Source organism: Dermacentor andersoni, chromosome 11, assembly GCF_023375885.2.
Source record: "Dermacentor andersoni chromosome 11, qqDerAnde1_hic_scaffold, whole genome shotgun sequence".
Taxonomy (NCBI): domain Eukaryota; kingdom Metazoa; phylum Arthropoda; class Arachnida; order Ixodida; family Ixodidae; genus Dermacentor; species Dermacentor andersoni.
This window is the reverse complement of record NC_092824.1, coordinates 67,237,126-67,262,235: the sequence shown is the minus strand read 5'-3', so window position 1 is coordinate 67,262,235 and position 25,110 is coordinate 67,237,126. Positions and strand designations below refer to the sequence as shown.

Here is a 25,110-nt window from a genome sequence, read left to right as displayed (position 1 = left end):
ATGATAAGCGTCAACTTCCGTTTTTTCTAATGTGCTAATGAGCTTTTATTTAGGGTGCTTTTGCTCTGTCAACTCTAAGGGTTATTGTATACACGTATAACTTGCTTTTCTAATAGAAGGAGCGTCGACTACAAATTACTTTCTCTTTCTTTCCTAACAGAGCATTTCATTGTTGGTCGGACATGTAGTGCACTGCTGAGAAGTTATTGGGACTCAGTCAAGATTGCTGTTTTAGTTTGATGCCCATATCATGTTCTGTAAGAATTAAATTTAAGTGAGCTGATAGTTAGATACCAACAATACACAAAATATGTGCGCTCCAAATTCCAACCGCTCACAGAGCCCCAAGAACTGCAATCTGCGGATTCAATTGCCCCTAGGCATGGGAAGGAACAGATTTAAATTTCGCGCGCTTCCAACTTTCATATTTCCTCTCTAAAATGTTTCGCCACTTTCCCGAGAGTTTATAAATTTAGTACCTCTCAGATCTTTCTTTCTTTCTTCAGCCTTATCAATTTGCACGTAATTTTTACCGGGAAAGCAAGCGATTCAACACAGTGGGCCAACTAACCAAGAAGTCTATGTGCATGTTAAAAATCGTGCTGCTAGTTTTGACGAGGCGCCAAGCTTAAAATAAAGGCGCTCTCCCTTCACGAAAATGTAGTGTCCGTCTCTAAACCTCGCCCTGACTATAGCACTAGAATACTACACTTGCGTTCAACCATAGGTTTGCGGCTTATACGCGAGACGAGACGGCTCTGGACGTTGTTACTCTATTTTAGGCCGGAAAGCTTTACTAGCATTATGTGATCATGCTTCAGGGCGATACTTATTTGTTACATTACAGCTGTGCATTTGTAACATGGAGGAAAACTGGTGAGAGAAACACGCGGAAATGACAAATATAACCGGTAGCCAAGCGACCGTGCGCTGACCTCTTCAAAGATTAATGTCACCGCATTGGAGAGACAAGGCGAATTTCGCGTGGCCAAGGAGCAAGAGAAACAAGTGGACATGCCGGATTGATTTACGGTCAGCCGTAATTTGTGCATCTTTTTGCTCGTTGCAGGGAAGAAGGAAGCGTACGCTGGCAATGCTCTAGCTTCGGTTTCGAGCGGATCGATATTGTGCTTGACCCGGATGATCGGCTGCGTCTGTTGCTGTGGCAACCGGCCAAGAGAAAGCCGGAACCGCGTGACCAAAACCGGACCAATCGCAACGTCGCCACAGTCCTTCGTACATCCTTCCCGCCCTTCGCGAAGGAAACGACAAAAAAAACGCGCGCCTTTCCGTAGACTTCCCTTGCTGGAGTGCAGCTCGTGAGCACGCCTACGTGTTGCGTTTGCTAAAAGTCGTCGGTCTATCTGCTAGACCCGCCGCCAATATGGTCATCCAAGTCGTCGAGAGCACGGTGAGAGCCCCCGAAGTCGAGTGACTTGTTCGGCGGTTTGGTCCAGCCGGGAAAGCAAACAAAAACCGTGGGCGCTTCCAATATTCGGTTGTTTCTTCCGGTGCCGATGTCGGTGCGTAGGCCTAAATGCGCGCGGACTTTTCCTGCGTGCAGTTCGTCTTCGAGCAACTCGTTCAAGACTTGCGCTGACTGTGAAAACGCCGTGACGCGCGTAAGGTCGTTGGTTTGGCTTTCCACGAGATGAGCACGCTCTGTTTTGAATACCGCTCGGAACGTTATTTTCCACGAGAAATCTGATAGCTGCGCCCTGAGGCCTTTGAGGGACGGGCGAGGGGGTGGGGGCGGCGTTCATTCATTCGTTCTTGAAAGCGCGCGTTTTCGCCGACCGCACGACCGCCCTTTCTGTTTTCGCGCCCATTCAGAGCCGTACGCGTTTGATTCCTGGCAGGCTTATGCGTTTATTCGATAGTACCTGTGCCTCGTAGAAGCTAGCCGCCGAGCTGTGCCTTCAGTAGGCGCTACGCGACGTATTTCTTGGTATCGCCCCGTTGGCGCCGCGAGAGAGATGCGATGGAACGAATCGAGCGAAAGGAAAACCGGAACAGAAAGCCATCGAAAGGAAAAACGCTGGCCTTGCCAGCTGCGCTCTCGTACCCGCCGGCGTTTTTTGCTTATAACAGTTCACGCCCATCTGTCGCTCGGATATGACGTTACCGGCGACGGTTCTCCGGCTGCTTCCTTAGCACACTCCGTTTGCTGCTTTTCCTTTATCCGCTTGGTTCGTTCCGTGTTTCCTCGGTGTCAATCTCGTGTGCAATGATAAAGCGCATGCGTTCTGCGTTAAGTGAACTTGGCCGCGGTACCTGCCGATTTAGGTTGCCGAAGGAATTAATGGAAACAACGCTATCTGCTGGCAGTGTTTATCGCGCTAGCCGTCGCACAAATCGGCCCGTCCGACTGGGCGCCGCGCGTCATTTCAGCTTGGAGACGACTGTCCTATCTTTAGTGTCTCGTGTTTGCGCTGCACCCCGGCACCTTTCCTAATGTGCTCAGCGGGCACCGAGTCTTTGAAGCATCCGTTTGCGCATAAACCTTTCGGCGAGCTGCTCGAGTACCACTCACATTTAGATGTGTGCGTTGTCCCAACACACCTCCTAGCTCAGCCAGGCCATACAGCCACCCATTCATGCATGTTTTTTTTTTTTTTCTATTCATTTTCTTTCATTCAAAGCTAGCCTTCACTTCCTGCAAACCATGTTGCGCCATTAGCAACGCTCTGTAAGCTGCGTTGGTGTGCAGCCCGAATTGAAATCGCCAATGAATTAACCGCTGTAGCCTGAAAATAAAACATTTGGCAAATATGCGATTAATATGGCATGCCTTGTAGTCGGGCAATTCCCCGTGTTCTCTCCTCTGTAGCCCATGCTGCCATGCTTGGGTCTGTTCTTCCAGGCATTTTCAACAATCTCGGTGCCTGTTAGACAGCAATGCAGTAGTGTTATTTTCATTATCAGGCCTTTCAGTTAGCTCAGTCACACATGGTGAAATCATTCTCTTCTAATACTTTTCAGGCATTTAGTGTTTTATAGCTGTGCTGAGCTGCAACATAATGGAGATAACTTAAACGTAGTAGTGCTTAGGTGCTAAGTTTAAATGAAGCCTCATTTGCAGTGTAAAGCTTTAATTGGTGTCCGAACTGGCGAATCTCTAATAAGCTGTATTGAAGATATCATAACTATCTGGGATCTGGTCTGTTAATGCCTTTTGGTCTATATGAGCTCAAATATCTGTTGCAGTAAGTGCTTGCCAATGGCCAAGGAACGGGAGTGTATGAAGGAAAGTCACACTAAATGAGTCATTAGCTGTTCTGGAGTACAAAGGCATACATGCATATGCACTGCTTGTGGGAAAGTGCTAGAGAGGCAGTTAAAGTATGTGATATTAATCGATTTCAGACAGCCATGAGCTGTAAGGCGACTAACAATTCCTTTAGTGTTTCTTGCTTAGGTCTGCATACTCCCTTGCCAGTACACTGACTCACTCTCGCTGCGCATTCATCTCAGTGGGCATAAGACAGCTTTAGTGAGTGACGATGGGTGCGAGTGGACGCATGAACAGGGATGAGATCTGGTTAGCGCAATTGTGATCGAAGGTCGGCTATCCTGATCTCGAGTGGACATGGGTGTGAATGTAGCCAACTGTGAGCAAGTGAAAGTGCATCTACGTGTGCGAGTGAGTGCCACGGGAGAGTGGGAGTGGATACGAGTTATAGTGGGTGCTGGTAAGTGCTAGTGCATAGTGACTATGCACAAGAGTGAGTGTTGGTGAATTGCAATAGCAGTGTGAAACTATCAAAACTTTAAAGTGGATGGGGATCAGGGCGGGAGAAAGCTGTTCTTGCTTCTTCATTCGATGGCGAGTAGGCTCCTTGGTCAAGTTCAGCAGCAGTAACCACTCGTCGTGCCTGCTCGACCAGGACAGTGCTGCTTGTCACTGGTCTAGGGTATGAGTGAGGAGTGGTAGTTTGGGCGCGTTGCGACTTGCCCAGACTGTACGGTATAAGGAAGCGTTTTCATTGCAGTGTGGGCAGGAGTGAGAGTAGGGTATGTGTAGAGAATTGATTGAGATGAGAATGCAGACTAAGATGTGGATAGGTGTTTGGTTCAAGGTGACACCAAACTACCTCCTCATCGCTAGAGACTTTTGCGTGCAGTGAGTGTTGTTGCAGGGGAATGGTATGGGCCTCAGGACAAACTCGACCATCCTTTGGGATAGTGGTGCCTGGTTGGTGAGCACTTAGTACTGGATTCCGTAAGAGAGAAAGGGTGAGGGGGGGGGTGTTTGTGTTGAGTGAGTAGCAGGATGGGCTTGGCTGCAGAGCTTGCCACTTGTGTAATTGTCCGAGTGGGAACGGGTAGGAATGCGAGTGCTAGCAAGTGTAAACAAGCACAGACTCTGCAAAAATATTTGTTCATGAGTATCCACTTATTCTGCCGACCTGTGTTGTTTTATGGTCTTCTTGAAAGTGGCAGTAGTGGTAAGCCTGACAGCACGCATACAGCAGCTGTGGTGCAGATGTCTGTGCTTCTTTTAGTGCATTAGTGAAACGCAAAGCAGACGTTATTGCCCTGTTGCTTGATCTGAGAGACATTGCTTACGAGTAGCATGCTTGCTGAATCATCTGGATTTTTCATGGTTTTTGAAATTAGGCTCATTCTACGATTTTACGAAAGTTGCTTTTAGTCTCGCAAAAATATTCTGCACAAGTAGCGAGAACTGGGTGAGTTGGAATATGTGATCTGTCAGCGCAACAACTAGGCAAGGACGAAAAAAAGAGATGATCACAGGCACTGTCTATCAGCTCAAGCTTGAATGCAATCATGTGGTAATATATCCTGCTTTGGTGCAATCTGCATTCTATATATTGGCCACTTATTTAGTGGAATGTGAAGAAATTCACCCAGTGAGACCTCTAGGTAACGTGCACCTTCCAGAAGCACTTGGATTTAAATTGGACGGAAGCATCAACCGATCAGCAGTCCAGATACACAAGAGACGTTTAAGAGTATCGGTAGAAAAAAAAAGTAGGGAAGAGATTGCAGGCGAAGGTAGTGTACAAGTTAAATAGAGAATTTTAAGGAAGATAATAAAGATTAAGATGTGTTCAAAAATTCTGAAATGAAAAGCATGTAAAGCATACCTGATTGAATCAAGCAGGCTAGGTGACTATTTTTCACAGCCTCATTTCTAATGGGATGCCAATAGATCATCAGTAACTGTTAAGTTGCTGGGATCTAATAATGTGTTGTTTGTCGGTATCTCCTGGTGCAAGTTTGCTGCTATACTTGTGTGCCATGTTTAAAGGTGTGTGCTACCTCTTCAGCCCCCAGCCCACGTTTGTGGCAAATATTTACAAATTTTTATGGTCGCAGATTGGCAGGTATATACCAATGAAAGCTACACTTGTGGGAGCTAAACTTGTCCACCATAGAGCAAGGCACTGCTTTGTGGTGCCATGCTGTTGCGGTGACATCCGCCCATAGTAATTACAACATAGTCATTGACATAGTGTACTGACTCTAGAAGAAAAGCTGTGGATCAAGAAAAGTGGCAACCGTAAAGGCGGCACCATGTTGCTACAATTCATATTTTTTATGCTAAAAATATTCAAAATAATAGCAAAAACAAGCACTAAACTTAGCATGTGCATATGGACAATTTATAAAGTTCATTCAGTATACTTTTCAGAAAGATTGGATGGCTATTTTTTAAATTTGATGCAAAATTTACGGTGCCTAAGAAGGGTGTGGTTGAGGCTCTTGAACTAGATGGCGCCACCATACCGAGAGAAGCTCGGAATCGCGTCTCGTCTGAATCTCATCTTGTCGCTTGCGTGCCTGCGCAGAGTAGCGTCATGGTGGCCCCTTGCAGTTGCTGGTTTCAGTGCATGGGTGCTATGGGGAGCTTTCCCTCTGGAGTTGGTTATATTATCTCGTGTCATTGACCTGATGACCAGCTACGCACCATTTGTGCACAAATGGAAAATTTGGGCAATATTGTTGCTGCTCAGCCTGTCATTGACCAATTGTCATTGCCAGGAGCCGCTAGCCTGTAGGTGCAGCAGTCTTGAAATTTCTTTGTCTCCATGTTGCGATTCACAACAAGAAAGGCACTGTATTTGCCTATTTAACACGGGTAGGAATACAAATAGAGGTACTGTGAACGGTCAGGGTCTACAGCTGAATTAAATGCACAACAATAAAAAAAAAATTGGATGAGCAACAGAACTGTCAGCATTTGAAAAAAAAAGGAGGGGGGAATCTTGTTATATTGCTATTAGGCAGGGGAAGAAACGTAGTTGGGATATTTGGCGATCCCAGACTCGGTCCAGTTAGGACTTGGGATGTTTACTCAAAAGTTGCTGAATTCAGGACGGTTAACACTGCTACTAAGTTGTGCTGTGGCTCTGTCAGTACATGATCTCAATCGCTATCTTGCTCACAGTGTTCCCAGGGCCTGTTGTAGGCCGATACCTAAGCTCTCCAGCACCACGACCACAGGCTGACTTACATGTCAGTTCTCATGAATTTTTTGTAAATTTAATATGTAAATTTGGGCTCATTCTAAGGTGTTCCTTTTTAATAATCATTTGTCAGGTTTTGCAAAAGTTCTTTGTGTGAAATGTGCGAGTGCTCAATCTCTGACCATAGTCTCGGAATTCTGATTGTAAAAGGACACCAGAGGGTTGCCTGCTCAGAGCCAGTTTATTCAGACGAGCCCCTGAAACAGGCCAAATCAGCAATAGCAGCTGCTAAAAAAAATTGTTGAAATCAAAGAACAGCTTGTTTGTCAATTCGTGCTGTTCCAAGATTGCTGCCTCTTTTATGCTGCATCTAAAGATAAATATAAAGCACTGTTAATAAAGTATGCATGTATCCCACTAAAGCGTGTGCTCAGGGTAAACATTTAGAAAACACACAGATCCTCCTTCCAGTGTTATGACCATGAAACTTTTAGGAATTGTAGTTCACGTGGCGGCAGGTGTGCATATTCGCAACTTTCACAGCCTATAGGGGACGCCACCTTAAATCCAACATGGCTGTCTGAGAGATTAAGAACTAGAGCAGTCGGTGAAGTGCTGCGGTCGTCTTGCTCAGTGACATCTTGTTTCGCGTCATGTTGAAATGTCTCTTCAATTTACACGCCTGGTCGTTAGCCTGCGTAATGGCTCACATTGGGCGAGCAGAACGCAGGATTCAAGCCTGCTTGAAGGCAAGGAAGTCCTAAACGCTGATCGTCTTGTGTGCTACGGCATAAAAGCGTGCACGTCGACGTCCGCGACTGTTGAAGGCCTTTGCTTACAAACTTTGTGGCTTCGAAGCAAACCACACGAGCTGTGGTTTGTTTTACCACGATGGTGTTATAAAGAGAAGTGGCCGTGCTTTCTCTTTGCTATTCTATTAATTCGACCGCTTTGAACGGGTACCATGAGCTTTTATACGGTGTGGTGCTCTCTGCAAGTTGTTACTTACAAGTTGTTACATAAGCCGACGTGTCGAGAAAAAAAACCTTCCTTGTGTTGCGCGACCGAAGTCCTTTACATCGACGGCGTGAAAAGCAGCCCTAAAGCAGCGTTTTGTGTGCTAAAATTTCTTGTCTAGTTATCCCTGCCTGCTTTCACAAAGCTGGATGTTGAACACGAGAAGTAAACAAAAAAACTATATCTGACCGCTTTTGCGAGCTAATACGATAACCGTTAACCCTTGTAATTTAGTTGTTGCGCTTTATGCGTGCTGTGCAAGCTACAGTCTTGCAGTAGTTTTACAGCCTGCGTCCTACCGCGTCTTGCCTAGACAGATCAAGCGATACATAGCCGATATTTACCGGTCCGCGGCAATGCTCGCTTCATTCTTCCAGTTATCTTTATAAAATAATATACACGCAGATAAGCTGAGGGTTCCTTCAGGTAAGTGTCCTTCAGGATCCCACGGGAGCTTTAAACGCGTTGAAACTTCAACCAAAAGTGAAGGAAAAGCGTAGACAACACCAACACGCGACGCGAACGGGCGGCAGCCAGCGGCGAGTATAATCTTTCGATTGTTTCCGGCCGCCGCCGCACGACGGCGACACCGTACGTGAAACTTGCGAATAGCTTTCTTCTGTCACTTACACAAACACCAGCATCTGGACTGTCACATTGTCATCAGTGCCTCAGAAGATGCTACAAAGTGTTGAACATGGAAACCAACTCATATAACTAGGTCAATGCAGAAGTAGCCATATAAGTAGCGCACATTATGCTTTTGTGTGCAAGCGTCCTTTCATGCACCCTGCATTGCAGCCCTGTCTTTCTTAAAGAACATCCAACTGGTAAATGACTTGGTCATTGTAAACAGGTGCATGTGTGAGAAAGTTGACATTATGGCGCCACATTGTTACAGTGGGAGGGGAGAGTATTCCTTTGCACCATGTAAAGCAAACTGTGCAATTGAGTGTTGAAAGTGGCATTGAGCAACTTTTCGAAGTTGTCTTTCAGATTACTAGTCCCTTGTTCAAGACGTGGTCTTCCACTAATCAGTCCGCCTTTAAACTATAACCAGTGGAACCTCTTTGACCTGGACATATTAGATACCATTTATTGTTGTGCCCAACCATGATGGCCTTTGGCACAGAGCAGAAGTCTAGGACACTCATATGCTCTCGGCTGAATACATTGTTGTTTCCGAAGAGATGTAGCGACAGCTTTGGTGTGTATATGACCCATGCAAGTAAGTTTTTTACACTTTCAATTTGCACATTGCAGGAGGACTTTGACAAGAAGCTCGAGGAGGCCGGTGACAAGCTGGTGGTGGTGGACTTTTACGCCACCTGGTGCGGGCCATGCAAGATGATCGAGCCCTTCCTAAAGGTATGTTGCCTCACTTCAGTTTCACCTCACTTCAGAGTTTCTTTGGCAACATTCTTCCATTGGTTTAACGTATGCGTGGTTATGGCAGATGGTAATCTGAAAATAAGAGGTGGTATGCCGTGGGCATGAACTCGGATCAAGTCAGTTTTATTTGACAACAGTTGTAGATGTCTGCGCTCAGACTGTGGCTATGCAGGTAAGGCTGTGGAACCAAAGTGCTCGTGTGGGACCACTGCTAGATATACAGCAGAACCTCATTCATACGTTCTAGGGAAAAAATGCGAGAAACATACTAACAGATAAAACATATGTTCTGAGGTCACTAAAAAATTTGGCATGCTTATCACAGTATAGTTGGCAGGGATAGCTGCGAGTGCGACATGAACAGAAAATTGTGATCTCAACCTTACCTTTATAGTAAATACATGTATGCGATGTCAATCAAGAATGTACCTTTATTCATAAAATGCTGCTGGTCTTTTTGTCAATCTCTATCTTAATTGGAACTTTTCATGCCGCTGGCCACTTCTGGGTCATCATCGGGCCATAGCACATAGTCTTCCATGCCATCCAGGCAGTTCGAGGTGCCTATATTTTTTTCGTTGTAGCTTTAAGCTCAACCACTTGTTTCCTCTAGTAGCACACACTCACTGGGTCAACAGTGAAATGCCATCCAGTGCCACAGTTCTCATGCTCTCTGGCATGCTCAACTTCCAGCTTGAAACCGCCCATGTAACTGGCGTAACAGCCCATTGCAGGACATGCAGCAGATGGGCAGCACCCTATATAATTTTAAAAAATGTCGTGGCAGAGCACCCAATTAACTAAAAAAAGAGATGTGGATAAAAGGCCAACGGCAGAGTGGTGTGATGGAGCCAAATGCATTGTCTTAGTTCCGCTGCCATGCTTACAAGGTGCTACAAGCGACAATGTTGCAATGGTGAAGCATCTTGCACCGTCATCAACTAAACTGTAAGGGGTACAACTTTCATCTCTGCATCATCCGAATTTGTGTCACCGGTGTTTATCATAGGCTGCTTCAAGAGTTTTGCTGTATCATGGCACGATCCAACAATCTTGTTATAATCCACAGTGGTGGTCAGTCGCACCAAGATAAAGTGGGTATTCTGAACGCCAGCCCTAAAGGTCGACTGTGCATATTTTCATGAAATTGGAAAGTAAATTCTCGGGGACCAAAGGGGGGAGCGAGTTCATTGCATGAGCAGAGAGAGTGTCTGTTAAATAGTGCCAAAGTAGATTGGATACGTAAAACCTTCATCAAAATCAAATCTTGATATAATTTATTAATGCCATGCTGAAGCAACAAGTAACTGATATTGTTAGCTGAGCTCTTCTGATATTATGCTTCGCCGTGCACAATTCAGCTACACAGCAAATTTTATTTATTATAAAAACAGAAATCATTAACTGCGAAGAAACAAGAACAGTTGGTATGTTTTGTTTTACATTACATAGCCTTCAGATTTTTACATTCGAACTACATGCAGGCATGTTGCAAAAACGGGGAGCTTCGTTCCTGTAACTTTGGCTGCGCTGGCACAGAAAGTGGTCACCAAGTACAGTACTTGTCAGGCAAGGGTGCAGTCGGGGAACCCGGGGAAAACTCAAGTGTGCACACTAATATAAGGCGGTATGTAGTAGCCGACAGATTGACACGGTGAAGATTGCTCTAATTGCCAAATAATTTATGCGCATTATATGAGAGTTTTGCCTTGAGCACACTTCCGTAAAGCCGCACCATAAGATGAAATAGGCATACGACCCCACCCTCCCTTTACTGTTAAATTTTGAATTCTTGGTGCAGATTATGCCCACAGTAAATCTGGTACTGCCTCACCTGTCAAGGCATAAGTTAATTTTTTATTGGTAAACATGAATGGTACATCGCATTCTAAAAGAGACTGAACTTGTCAAGATTTGGGAACTTTTACTGAGCAACAGCGGCCTGAAATGGGAAAAGATACTTCGAAATCTACAGCATCATCCTGACATACCAGTGATGTGGTTTTAGCACGAAACTTATAAAATGGAACTTGGACCTTTACGTACTCTTCTTTGGACCAACCTATTGCCGTAAAATTAGGGAAACAAGGCTGAAAGGATACCTTATCAGTCTAAGCTGAGTGTTTCTCTACACTGTTTCTTTAACCCTCCCAATGAACCACTTCCTCAACTACCCGGGCAACACACTGTGGTCCTGCTTGAACGTTTTAACGTAGTGCCTAACGGCACCCGTAACAAGCCCACAGCTATAGTAACATTGGGCATTTTATTGCAATAGCACTTATACAGATGCTTGAGGCGCATTCACGCTGTCGGGGGCATTGCTATTGTTTTCGTGTTGTGCCGCTGACAATGCTGCATAACTCGCACAAGAAAGGCTACAGGGTCTTCAGATGCACAGAATGCGTTTGGCTGCAAAAAAATTGATGAAGTGGACACACCATCAACTGCTTAGTGTTCTGCCTTTCTCTGCTGCCTTGAGCGTTGTGCACCCGCACACTAGGCGCACCAGCATTTCTGCGGAGCTGCTATGTGTATGCTCATGTTTGAGCAGTAAACGTCTAGCTAATTTTCCTCAATATTTGCTGTGCGCGAGCACTAACGGTTTTGTCACCTTCATTTCGTGCACCATCGAGGTGCGATGCCTGCAATGCCACTGGGGCCGCTTGCAACGCCAGCATCGCGAGACACCTGGTAGTTGCCAGAGTGCTGTTTGTTCTTCCCAGCAAGAGCTGCGGGCTGCGTCGTGCGAACATGGTGCACCCGCGTAGTCGGAACACCGTTCAAGGAGTACAACGCTAGACGATGCTATCGCTGTCAGTGCTTCCTTCGGGTGAAACTGCTGTTTCTTAGTCTGCATAAAATGACAGCTTTCTTTCATCTCGAGATCCTCCGGTCACTCCTCGCATAATTTGTAGTCGTGCTTGTACTAATGGAAACATGCGTGGTGTTCACTGTGCTTTCTGTGTAATGTGCCTAACGCCTTTTTTGTTTTTGTGCTTGCAGCAACAGTCGGAAATCCTCAGCGACGTGGTCATCTTCCTAAAAGTGGACGTTGATGAGAATGAGGTAAGCAAGTTCTTGCGCAAATCCGGCATGGTAGCCCAGTGGCTATGGTGTCTCACCTTTAAGCTCGAGGTCGAGAGTTTGATCCCGGCTGCGGCGACTGCATTTCAACAGGGGGCGAAATGCATAATTGCCCGTGGCCATTAAGGGATGTCCCCAAGTGGTCTGAGTTAATCTGGAGTCCATTTTGGCATGTATAACCCCAGAATTCATTACAATCAAATTGTGCCCGTGGTACATCTTGGCAGCCGCCTTTCTTATGTTTCAACTGCCCTCAAGGTGTTTGCAGTGCTCCACCTACACTCTTAAACAAAATTACACACTTTGGGTCGCATCTTCCCACACAACAACAATCGTCATCTGTTTTGCCCACATTTCCTTTAATGCTATGAGCCCGGTACTTCCAAGTCACGAATGGCATGCGAGTTATCAGCATGACAGAGCATTCCCGACAGGAAAGTAGCGAGCGCAGCGTTTTCAAGAAAGGAAACGCAAGCAAGGCAGATGACAGTTATAGTTGTGTGGCAAATATACAACCGAAAGGGTGCAAACTTTTTTTAGAGTGTATCATTGTGCTTGGCTTTGGCATAAGCAAAGGCTCCTTGTGCTGCCTGACCTCAGAAGCCACAATACAGGTGACTCCTGTGAATTCGATCCTTTCACGGCATAATTGAATTGTCTAAAAAGGTTGATTTAACCAACTGCAATGAAATGACCAAATCGAAATATTTCATTAGAGTAGCCTGTAATGTCATTTCGATTCTTGCTCCTGAAGCACGACACAAACAGCATGCGGCAAAGAGCGCTGACATCTTTAAATGCTACCTCAGTGTTGAACTGAAAAGCGAAATTTTCTAGTGTTGAACCCAGCCTAAACATCAGCTGCACTCATTTACTCAAGCGAGGCATTGTTGGCAACATCGTCGGCACCGCTCTCATCGTTGCTGCAGTGTGCTGAATTCATGCTTGAAATTTTTTCAAGTTGTAGTCAGTGAGGGATTGAAATAACCAAAGTAGCATGCTTTTGCATTGAAACTAATTTTCCTCCTATAGCTCCATATTATGTTTCTCGCCAGAACTTTCCAGTGCATTCAAATTTAGCTCAAATTAACAGGAGTCAACTGTATTGACATAATCACATGGTTGATTACCAGTTTCATCTATATTTTATTTAGGTGATACTGCCAGCTGCCCTTTGGTAGCCAAAGCAAGAGCGGTACTATTAGGAAGAAAGCCGCTCACAATTATTTAGAAATATTCGCAACACCTTAAACACTGTAAAGATCACGGATGAGCCAAAATGAAAAAAAAAGAAAGATAAGTTAAAGAAAACTTAATTGCACAAAAAAAGGAACAAGAACAATAAGCTAAGCGCCCTTCCACTCTATGAAGGATGACCAGCGAAGCTGTGCATGGGGGCCCGTTACTGGCGAACTGCACCTCCGCCGCGGGTCGGCACGGTATTGGGCTATATTCGGGATCAGCCCACATATGGGGAGTGCTTAATGCCTGCTTCACCGCTGCTGTGGGTCGGCCCAGCATTACACTATCATCAGGGTCGGCCCACGTTTGGGGAGTGCTTAATTCCTGATTCTCCGCCACCGTTGGGTCGGCCTAGCATTGCACTGTTTTCGGGATCCGCCCACGTAGGAAAAATTGTTGGTCTATGAGCGGATGCGATCTGCCAGATCCTAGCCATAGACAGCTTCGCTGTAAAAAACAGGACAACAAGAAACTACCACATGAACTTATTCATTTGCATGGATGATGATACAGCAGATAAAAATGGAAAAAACGATGTCACGACCGTCTCATCATTCATGAGACTTTGCCATTCCATATCCTGTCAAAGGTCGAAGGTGTCATTTCTTTCATGCTGATAGTCGTGAAATCAAACAAATCTGGCCAATAGTGGTTTTGTTTATTGGTATGGCACATTGAACATGGATAGCAGAGATTTTGAGAAGTTGAGGGAAAGGGCAAGTTTCTTAGTTCAACTTGCTGCTGTGCGTATACAAATGTTTGGCTCAGGTGTTCGAGAGCATTGTCTAGCAACTACGAGAGTTGCTAGATCAGGGGGCCGTATATTCTAACATTCCACAGGGAGGCTGTCGCCTCTTTAAGATTGCTACCACTTGTACGAAGCTTAGGCTACATTCTTTATTGGTATGCAGCAGTAACATTTCAGAGTTTTGACCTCCAATTAGTCGTACAGGCGTGCGCATTGCTGTGCGCCCTTCACTGCACATCAAAAGGAAGGCACAGTTCACGCATCAGGCTGTCGGTCAGCGACCCACCTTGGGACACTTGCCATCGTTTAGTGAAGGCTTGCCGGACCCCTGATTGCCAGTGTGGGTGGCAGCCATACCAGGGGACTCTGTCACAACATTGTGGCTCTGGCTACTTGTGAAAATGAAATGCAAGTTTTACATAATTGACACGGCATATGTGAGGCAACGCTACCAGCACTATCCCTGCTGAAGGGGTCCGAGTGAGTCATGGAGCAAGCTGGACATAAATAACAATGTTATTTTAATACGTACATTGACACTTGATCCTTCTGTGAAAATCTTTTGGCAATACATCCCTTGAGAGGCACCATGCTCACTTCATAGCATTCCACAAGGTTCACACACTGAGTAGGTACACACAGGGTTATTTTTTTTTAACATGAACCAGTACAGTCGACGACCGATTTTTCGGACCCTCTAGGGAACGTAAAAACGTCCGAAAATTCAGGCAGTCCGAAAACGCACCCTTTTTATTTTTTTCTCAGATCTAGAGGTAAATGGCGAAGTAACAGGCTTCCAAAACCCTGCCACAGCATCAGTGAAGTGGCTATAAAAAGAGGCGTTCAAAAACTCTGTATGCAGCCGACTGCCGGTTTATTATGTACATGTGCATCGTCGGGCAGCCGGTGTTATTGCTGCAGTGGCTTGAAGAACTTGCCGATTGTTGTTTTGACGGCGTTCCGGTTGCATGCGATCATATTCGCCTCGATCTGAGCAAGGGTCATGTCAGCACTGTACACCGATGAGAGTCAACAGTGCTCGCATCAACTCGGCGCCTGTAGGTGGCGCAGGCATTGGCTCCTCATTTTCAACATCGGAGTCTCTGAATCCCCCACAACCCGACGGACTATTTCCTCGTCAGTCAGTTCTGCGCGGAAGTCGAGCTCGTTGTCAGCGTCAACAAACTGTTCAAAAGTTATTTCCGTGGGTATGGAAACCCCAGCAGAGCGGAGGTCGTTGATAACGTCGTCCGACGGTACTGCTTTCCGCGCTTCGATGCCATCGGCGAGGACGACGAAGACGGAGTGGGCGCCATCGAAGGCAAGCGAAATCAAGTTGCGAACAGTGGAGTTTGCTCACGAGCGTCGAAGCACCTAGGCCTAGCGTCGCAGAGCACACTTGACACAACAGACAAACACACACCACGCTAGCCAAAACGTGGCTTGCGCAGACAAACAAAATGGCGCTGCTCCGGAAACTCCGCCAGAGGCGGAAGTGCGGCGATGAACATAGCCAGCGTGGCCAGACCAAATCGGTGTGTGACGACTAGATTCGGCTAGTTGTGCTTCAAAGCGGTGATATGCTTCGGCTGCAAGTGGATTTCCTTCTCAAGGGCGCTGCGCGAGGAGCCAAAAATTCCTCCCGTCCGTCAAAAAGTCCGGAAAATTGGACGGCGGGGGGTTCGAGCGTCCGAAACTTCAGATGTCTTTATACATTGATTCTACGGGGCTCGTGGCGGTGCCGCGAAGACGTCCGAAATATCAGGCATGTCCGAAAATTTGGGCGTCCAAAAATTCAGTCGTTGACTGTACTGGAAATATTTCTTGCTTGGCTAATTGTTGAAACATTGGAGAACTTCAGCTTGAGGCAAACCGCTGGGCATGAGGCTCTGCGCATGCAAAGACGTTTAGGTGTGCTGTTTCTGAAATGCTTATTTCTAAATGACGTATGTGCAGAAGAACAACGCTTGTCTGTTTCCTTTCTTCTGTATGCATTTCTGATCATGGCTTTCATCCATGTTACAGTCTTGCCAAATATGGGCATGTCTGGGTTATAGTCCCAACTCTCTCTCTTCTTCCTCCAAATTCTCTCGTTTTTCTTTTCCTTTTTCCAGGAGGTTGCATCCCGATACGACATCTCGTGCATGCCAACGTTCCTGTTCATCAAGAATAAGGAAAAGGTGAGACTTTGAAAGCTCTCTTGTTGCGATCACACAGTGGACAATAGCTTAAGGGGAGATGTGGGTCTTAAAACCAATTTTGTTAATTTTAGTGTGAACGGGATGATATTTAACAGTATTGTTCAGTTCTTTCTGCTGATTGCAAATATATAATTAGATTTTGTATATCTTCATTAGAACGATGCAAAGTTTTTAATACAGAAATTCAATCAATTTCTTACGGGACTTTTCAAAAACTTAATTTTGTCAAAAGGAAAAACAAAGTATATGGCCAGAACGCCAGAGAGTAGCTCTAGCCGGTGATGCTATTTTTATTGTTCTCAGTGCAATTATAATGCAAAAATAACAGATGTAAACATAATTCAAATATTTCTGCTAATTTTCGTTTGTATTTAGTGGCAATTAAAATTTAGCCGGCAGCTTTAGAAATAAATAAATAGCATCACCGGCTAGATCCATTCGACACAAATATATTGATACCAAACATTTTGCTGGTACTTCGAAAGAACATATGAAGATCCCCCGTAAGGCAGTGTGCGGTGTCCAAAAAAATGAAGCTGAGAAAAATGAGTTTGAACTTTCAGTTCACTGTAACTTTTAATGGGCTAACAATATGGCAATATTAATTGCACCACCATGTAGCCCTGTCTTTCAGCAACAAGTTCATGACATATGTATGGCCATTTTGCAAAAATAACATTGAGATATTGGTTGCAAAATCATGCATAGTCATTGAAAGCAATGCCAGAAAGCTAGCACCATGAGCTTCACATTCCTATTTTAGTTCCTTGTTGAACAGAAGGCACACAAATGGCATCCCTATGCAAATAAAGTTGTGCAGAGTTCATGGCCACAACAAAATATGTCCTTTCCACAAAGTTTACGGCTACAACAAAAAATTGGGATCAAATCCCAGTGGTGGTCGCCACATTTCAATGGAGCTGAAATGCAAGAAACTTCATGTGCTTGTGTTGTAGCGCTTTCCAAGTGGTCAAAATTGGTCCACAATCAAATCACGGTTTTGGAACGTAAAATCCCAGAATTTAAATTGTAAAAAAAATTTATATCTCTTGCACACTCTCACAATTGTGCATTCAGCAAAAGGTCACACCTATACCTATAAATGCCCAAGACTGTAGGCAGAGTCTGTTGGTGGCTTGTGCCTCTTTGCAAGCTTGTTTATCAAAGCATTTCTGTTTTTGTGATCCTTGTTGGACATGTGAACCTCCGACGATCCTTTCGACGATCCTTTCGCGCATGCCACACGTGGAGCACTCCAGCACAAGCTTGGCACAGAGCCCGTACTCCTTGGCGGGGTCCTTCGAAAGCATCAGCGTTTTCTTGGCGCACACGGGACACGGCATAAGTCCAAAAAAGTATTGCACCACGGATAAATCCACGATCGCAAGTTCCGTTCCGCTGTCGCTGACGTCCTCTTTCGTGTCAACACCCAGCAGCTCCAACTTTCGCTCCATTGCAGACTGCGACGCCGGGCGCGTTTTCGGCTTATCGGCGATCGCTGCGCGCTTGCTTCTTTCTTCGGTCGTGAAAAAAACGGTATCTACACGGTCTGCGCCAACACGCGAGGCGTGGGTGGACGAAGTGTTGATGCTAGACGTACTGGATTGCAGCTCGGAACTCGATCCGGCAGAATCTTCAGGCAGACCAGCAGCCGGCAACTCCGGGTACACGACAAGCTTATCCGTCTTCTATCGCGCATTGCACGGCCGCCATCGCGCCTTGCCGAACGCTTGACGCGTAGTAGTCTTCAGACGACGATCTCCTCCAGCCATTCAGGCAGCGAAAAAGACACTTCATCGAACGTTGTCGAGAAGCGAGCGGCGCGATGAAACCACAGAGACAAACACGCAGCGCGCACGAGAGCGACCAGCCTGTCGGGAACGCGGGAATCGGCACTCAAACGGCGCCGGACCAATAGGAGCGAGGCGCGCGGGGGGCGTGCGTGCTTTGGCCAATCAGCGGCACGGGCGCATCCTTCAGAAATGACGCGATAGCGTCGGTTCCTCCTCACCTACGCCATTTTGAACCGACGCAAAATACGCACAAAGAAAGCAGCTTCCAAACAAGCTCAAAATGGCGCCCGCCGGCCAACGCGTTCGCAAATGACGACGGCGCGAAGTTCGAACATTCTTGGCGATTTTTTGCTAATTCCGCGGCCACCGTGGCCCGTATAAGTGTGTTTTTTTATTATTTTCCGATTAAATTTAGGTTCTAGATTTCGCGGAGGGATTCTTGAATGTATAAACGTAGCGAAAACGCACTTTTCCGAAAATCGACTTTTTTGCGATTTTTTGTCATTTCAAGACCCGCGTCTCCCCTTAAGGATTGCACGAGCTCTTGCCAAACTTCCTCGCCATGCTACCTAGTGGTGCGACACTTGCCGTCGGGAGCAGCATTATGCCGGCAATGAGTCCTCCTTATTTGCGCCAATGTGCCACTTTTGCACCACATGACTTTCCTACATTCTCGTTCCCGCACAAAGCACGCAGTCTGGCAGTGTGCCACTTATATCTGCTCCAAGGACACTGTTGTCGAGACAGACGTCTCCATGGCTGCTGAAAAGTGCATTACGTAAGATAGAGAAAAGTAGGAAAGCATTGTGCCAGGCAAGAAAACTGACACCAGCAATAGTAGTTGGACAAATTAGCTGATGTCGCTACCAGCCTTGTTGCTTCCATGCACCTCTCCGGTCACCCACTGAAGCGGAAGCAGCAAGAAGTTTGTGGACTAAGTAAAACTGTATTAATTTATCTGATTAAAAGGAACTCTTACCTCAGGAGCATCTGTCGAGACACAAGGGCGAGTCAGTCTTTGCCCCTATTTGTTTTTAGCCAAATTATGGATGTAAATGCAAAGTCAACATATCCGTTCCCAGCGGTGAACCTTTCTATGCTATGCAATAGGAGTTGCCAATCTCGGAGGCTTCAACTAAGTTAGAATCTACGCAGTATCTTAAAGAACAGATCTCAAAGGCCATGCTTTTCCAGCTTTGTGGGCCTTGTTTGGTCTTGTCAGTTGGATCTCAGTTGGCGAACGTTGTGCAACTGCTGCATTTGTCTGCGCCTGTGCACTTTTCATTGTGAATTGTTTAACTGTGGTGTGCCCAGAAGATGCCGGAGTACAAGAGTCTGTCACTGCAAGAAAAGGTTTCATTGAAGAGGCCAGCCGGTCAGCATCAAAAGCTGCTCTCTCCGAAGAGCACTACATGCCTTTGTCAGCGCTGTGTAACATCAAGAACAAGCAGACTCGTTCGACAAAGCATAACGAGTATGCGCTCCTACATACGCTGAACTCGAAGTTGCCTTGATTGCTTGGCTGCAGAAAGCTAACGCAGCCCATCTTCCCGTCAACGAGACCATTTTGCTGGAGAAAGCTAACCAGCTGACGCTGCAACTTGGTCATACAGAGTTTAAATGCATCAATGGGTGGTTCTGTCGCTTTAAGGATCGCAACGAATTTTGCATTCGTTACTGTTTGCGGTGAGAGTGACAGCGCAGACCAGAGTGTTGTCGACGGCTGGAAGCAGCACACCTAGACTCCTCCACTCGCCAGGTACGACAGAGCAGATGTGTACATTCTTGATGAGGCTGTTCTATTCTACAAAATGCTGCCTACGAAGGCATTTGCTGTGAAAGAGGTAGACATAAAGGGGTGGAAACTGAACAAAGACAATCAGTGTTGTTTGGTGCGAACATGTGCGGTGAGCACAAACTGCCGCTGCTCGTCGTTGGCAAGACAAAGCCTCGTTTTAAAGCTGCACGACTGCCACCCAAGGGCAAACTTATTTAAAAGAACAATCAAAGCTTGGATGACAGCGGCAATTTTTGAAGAATATGTGCGGCACCTTGACCGCAACTTTGCGGCTGCGGGGCACAATGTTCTGTTCGTCCTTGATAACTTCCCAGCGCACGGTGATATTCAGAACCTGCAGGCATTTAAGCTGGTAATTCTGCCTGCTAACACATCACTATCACAGCTAGTGGATCAAGGCATTATACTTCACAAGAGGAAGATACATCACTATAATTTGTTGAAGCGAATGCTCCTTTCCTACGATAATGGCAAGTATGCCATTGACCTCCTCAGTGCAATATGCCTCATTGTTCATGCGTAGAGGCAAGTGGAAGCCAGTTATTTGTCGGTGTTTTGAGCACGCTGGATTTGTGAAGGAAGTTGCCACCAATACCTCTGCTGACTCTGCTGTCACCTGCCCATTTTATGAGGAAAGGGGGAGACTGCGCTCTGTGAGGTCTTGCGCACAGAGGATGGAAAGTGCAGTCCAATCGGCTTCGCCGATTACTCTAATATCAAGAGGACAGTTCCTTCATGCTACACTGACCTCAACAGCAAGGTCGCTGTAAAAACAAGACTCGGCCACCAACGTTGAAGACAGCGATGACAAGCCCACTCGTGCGCCCCCCTTGGCAGAAGCGATCGATACACTGGGTGTTGTGTGCAGCTTCGTTGAATACAACGGTGGCGAGGCTGACATGTTGCGCCTGGTTGACCGGCTTGAAAACATGACTTTTAGTGCAACAAACTACCAAAAGTGTCAGTCTTGCATCGAGGAATCCTTTCCAAGTAGGTGGACATACAACAATAAAGATGTGCTACCCATGTATCACGTTTTCTGGCTGATTTCTTGCTTTCACATCTTTTCAGGTAATCTGGAATCCTGCTTAATTGGGATATTGCTCGGTCTCGAGGCCTCCAAGTTTACGAGGTTTTACCCTATGCATACTTAATTACCTGTATATAACTTGTTTTGGCTAATAAAAAATAGGGGCAAAGACTTCCTGATTTGCCCTCGTACATACCTGGAAAAGGAGAAATTGCCTTTTCAGCAACCACTTTATCCAATTTGACAAATGTCTGTGTGCTTTATGAAAATTGTTGAAGATTACTAAAGACTGAAGTACAGTACTCTAATATTCTGATCTTGATATATTAGTCAAGTCAAAATTTTCTTTAGCTTGGTGTAAACTGTTTTGCACCTCTTCAAAATTCTTTTGCACCACACTCTGGATACCTCAATTTCGACAGTGAAAATCGGGAAAAGTTGCTACCCAAAGGTTTTCATACTTGGCCTGCCGCAGCAATATTGCAAAAAAGTGACACGAAGCAGTTCGTTTTCGATAGAATTTTGATGCATTATGTTCTATGCAACATTGACGGGGAATGAAAAAATCTTTGTTGTGGCGAAAATTTCGTGGAAGTGGACTTCGTTGTGCCAGGATTCGAGTGTAATCGCCTGCTGTTTAGTCATCACATGCTGCTCTGTTTGGTATAATTGCGACACACTGTGAAAGAATTGTGAAACGGGGAAGTGCTGTTCGAACAGCATAAGCATTGTGCCACTTATTTATCTCCAGACAGCCCATTATCATCAATGTTATGAAATTTGAACCGACCAGTACAAACGACAGCGCTGTGGCAACACGTACTGCTGCAGACGGCGGCGCAAGGTGAATTGATGACACAGGCAAAGTACTGCAGGGGGCGGTGCCAGGTGTGCTGATGACATTCCGATCATTATGAGCCATTATCACTCATTATGAACCATGATCAGCCACACTCCTGTGGCGGCTGCGTATGGCGTGGCCGCGCGGCCCCTATCTTGAAAGCAATCTGCAATGGGGACAGAATGTGCCGAGTGCTGATAGCATTGTGTGCACTGTGTTCTCGCCGCTTATTTTGCATTGAAGCAAGAGGCAGCACAAAAGTGAATTCGCTTGCTGCTGCGGGCTGTCTTGAAAACGATCGTCTTATGTGAGGGGCAGAGGGACGGACAGGCGGACAGGTTTCCCCATTAGGTAGGCATAGAAATGCTTATGCTTTTGAAGTTCTCACTGGAGTGTTTGGTGATCAACACAGTTGTACGCAGCATGTAGTTCTTCAGACATCTTAATTCTCAATCTGAATGATGTGAAATATGGCCAGGAATTATTTCAAAGCCATTTTAGTGTCATCCACAGCAGGTTATATGCATTCAACAAGCTCCGAAAAATAAAGCTAAGGCTTAACCACTGTGTTGCAAGCATGGACATTTGTGAAATTTCAAGGAGCGTTCAGTCTACAAATTATGTATGTTAGACAAACGTTGATGTACGGCCTTGTCGGCAAGCCCACTGACAACCAGGACAAGCGAGTGGACGCACACAAGCGCTTGCCTGTGTCCACTCGCTTGTCCTCATTGTCAAAGTGCTTAGAACAATCTCAAGTATGTAATTATCTTTGCTGCCATTTACATTTCTGAAAATTGTTTTGTTTTTCCCGATGTTGGAAATTTCCTGCGAAACGCCGATTGCTACGTGAATCATTGGACCAGGAACGGTTAATAGTTATGCTGATGTCACTTTTTGATGGTTACATAACCTGATGTGCACTATTTTCTTTTTCTTTAAGCTTGACGAAATCTCTGGGGCCAACCAAGATATGATCAAGGAGATGCTTGCGAAGCACAAGTAAACATGCTCTCAACGCCATTGGTCCACGGGCTGAAGAGGAAAAGGGAGAAGCCCGGTCGCTTTTTCACGAGCGTGCTCCAACTGCCTTTTTCTTCATTTAGCTCAGCGACGCCTTCCTTGTTTCCTATGCCAGCCCTTCACGTTTATACCTGTATGGCCTGCACCATTTGAAGAAAGGTCCAGCCAAAACTCGTACAGCCAGATATGTCTGCTTATATAAGGAAAATGCTTTAGCTTTCACTCGTACATGCAGTAAGTGCATGCGCTTGCCTCTGCTGCCGTCCACAAGAGAGTGACTTGCCTTTAACGCGCTTTCAGCAGTGCCTGCTGATGATGTGACGCCAACCCTCAAATTTCGCTATCTGTCAACATGCAATGGTGGCTGATGCAGATACTTGCTCTTTGAACATTCACCTGTTTGTTTGTCGCCTGTCAGAATTAACTGGTTCTTGGAATTGTTCCGACCTGTCACTACACATGTGGCTGAGCCATGATCGTTTAATCCCGACTCTTTTTCAGCTTTATTCAACTTCGATTGGGCGTCCTCACCTCATTTAGAGTGCCTGAGTGAAATTACATTAATATGGCTGCATTGTGAAGCATTGGAATGTTGCTTAAAAATAAAAGCCCATTGTTACATTGTTTTTTAAACACTGCATAGCTTCTTGTAATGCTAGTGTTAGTGATTGCTGCGGGCTTGTCATGCAACCGGTAGTTTTGTAGGTTTCCAACGACGTAATCACAGCAGTTCTACGCGCACTTTACAACTGACGTAGCCTTCAACTTGCTTTATATTTATGCCAGGCAAGAACAAGAGTTCGGCTTTTGTTGAGCAATGCACCCAGGTGGGTCACTTTGCAAGAACCATGACGTCGCTTGGCTGCATTTTGTTCTGTTTCTACTTCACATAGTGTTCCATTTTGGACCAGTTTTACCGTTTCGATGTTCCGACTGCTATCTGCTAGTGGCGAGATTTAGCTAGCATCGCCTGAAGTATTACTTGCTCGAAAAGTGACGGCATTATGCAGCAGCCTCTGGCGATTTTTTACTTATTCATGGTTCGCAGTTAATCGCAGTGGTTGTAACTCGCAAAAGTTTCTTGAGATGCAATTTTATGGATTTTACATGGATTTTTGATGAGAACTTCTCTGGTGCTGTGATTTGACTGGTTAATTTGCAAAGCATTTTTTTCCACCATATCTTATGTGGCTGGGCTGTGATGTGTGTCGGCATTGATTTACTTTTTGTACTGTTAATAAAAAGCAGTTTTTTGCGCTTGAAACTGTATTTACTGCTGTTTTCAATGTGAGACTCATGCAGATTACCAAGTTGAGATAGAAGCAAGGACTAATGGATAGGAGTGGCAACCTTAGTTCCCAGAGTAACTTATTCCAAACACAATGAGGCTCTTCAGAGATACAAGAACAAAAGCAAGTCCAGATGAAACCTGCTTGATCTGGTCTTCTGGCTTAGAAAGTACAGCAAGACCTGTTAGGTTTTTAAGGTTACCACAGGAAAAGCATGATCCAGTATTACATATTGCTACGGCACAATATGCGCGATCACGAAAGGCCAGCAGTGTGAAGACGACGACGACGATTAGAAGCTAGCGCGGGCTGTTGCCTCTTGGCCAAGCGCAGCGTATTTTCCTTGTAAATATATTTGTACATAGCTTTTCGTCTGCGTCTTCCTACGTAACATATCTGGTGGAGGTGCGGGGTGAGTGATGTAGGTCGTCGAAGTGGCAGCAGGTGTCGGAGCCGGCGGAGTCGGGTTGTCGTCGCCGGGAGCCATGAAGGAAGGCTCGACGTACCGTCCACTGCGAAGCTCCGTGACGAGGTACAGGGAACGTCACCAGCTGAGCGTCAAGTTATTCACGCAGAAGTTCGCAAAATGCTTGCCAAGAACATTATTGAACCATCATATAGTCCATGGGCGTCACCTGTAGTACTGGTCAAAAAGAAGGATGGCTCATGGCGCTTTTGCGTGGATTATCGGCACCTTAACAGGGTTACCAAAAAGCACGTGTATCCCCTACCTCGGATTGATGACGCCCTTGACTGCCTCCACGGTGCTCGCTATTTCTCTTCTATTGACCTTCGCTCCGGCTACTGGCAGATTGCCGTGGACGATCTCGACCGCGAGAAGACTGCTTTTGTCACACCCGACGGTCTTTATCAATTCAAAGTGATGCCGTTCGGTCTATGTAACGCCCCTGCCACTTTTGAACGCATGATGGACTCCCTTCTTCACGGTTTCAAGTGGTCCACGTGCCTGTGCTACTTGGACGACGTTATCGTATTCTCCCCAACGTTCGCTACGCACCTCGAGCGCCTCTCAGCAGTCCTGGACGTTTTTCGGCGAGCCGGTCTGCAACTCAACGCATCGAAGTGCCAATTCGGCCGTCGCCAGATTACCGTCCTTGGACGTCTCGTTGACGCGAACGGAGTGCAACCGGACCCAGGCAAGATCCATGCTGTTACGCACTTCCCTGTTCCGAAGTGTGTCAAGGATGTGCGCAG

At 46.0% G+C, this 25,110-nt stretch overlaps 1 protein-coding gene across 1 annotated transcript; it reads left to right on the top strand.

Annotated features, from left to right (window-relative positions):
* Positions 1-1,266: 1,266 nt before the first annotated feature.
* LOC126517800 (thioredoxin-like) lies at positions 1,267-23,870 on the top strand. Its single transcript, XM_050167596.3, has 5 exons — positions 1,267-1,411; positions 8,715-8,819; positions 11,850-11,912; positions 16,035-16,100; positions 22,527-23,870. Exons 1-5 carry the CDS (start codon positions 1,385-1,387, stop codon positions 22,587-22,589), a joined length of 324 nt encoding a protein of 107 aa, XP_050023553.1. The 5' UTR covers positions 1,267-1,384; the 3' UTR covers positions 22,590-23,870.
* Positions 23,871-25,110: the final 1,240 nt, after the last annotated feature.

What these genes read in the sequence shown, in the direction of transcription:
- LOC126517800 (XM_050167596.3), top strand. Translation starts at nt 1,385, where the DNA reads ATGGTCATCCAAGTCGTCGAGAGCACG. An exon ending in TCCAAGTCGTCGAGAGCACG is followed by an intron (nt 1,412 to 8,714) that starts GTGAGAGCCCCC and finishes TGCACATTGCAG; the next exon opens with GAGGACTTTGACAAGAAGCT. An exon ending in TCATCAAGAATAAGGAAAAG is followed by an intron (nt 16,101 to 22,526) that starts GTGAGACTTTGA and finishes TTTTTCTTTAAG; the next exon opens with CTTGACGAAATCTCTGGGGC.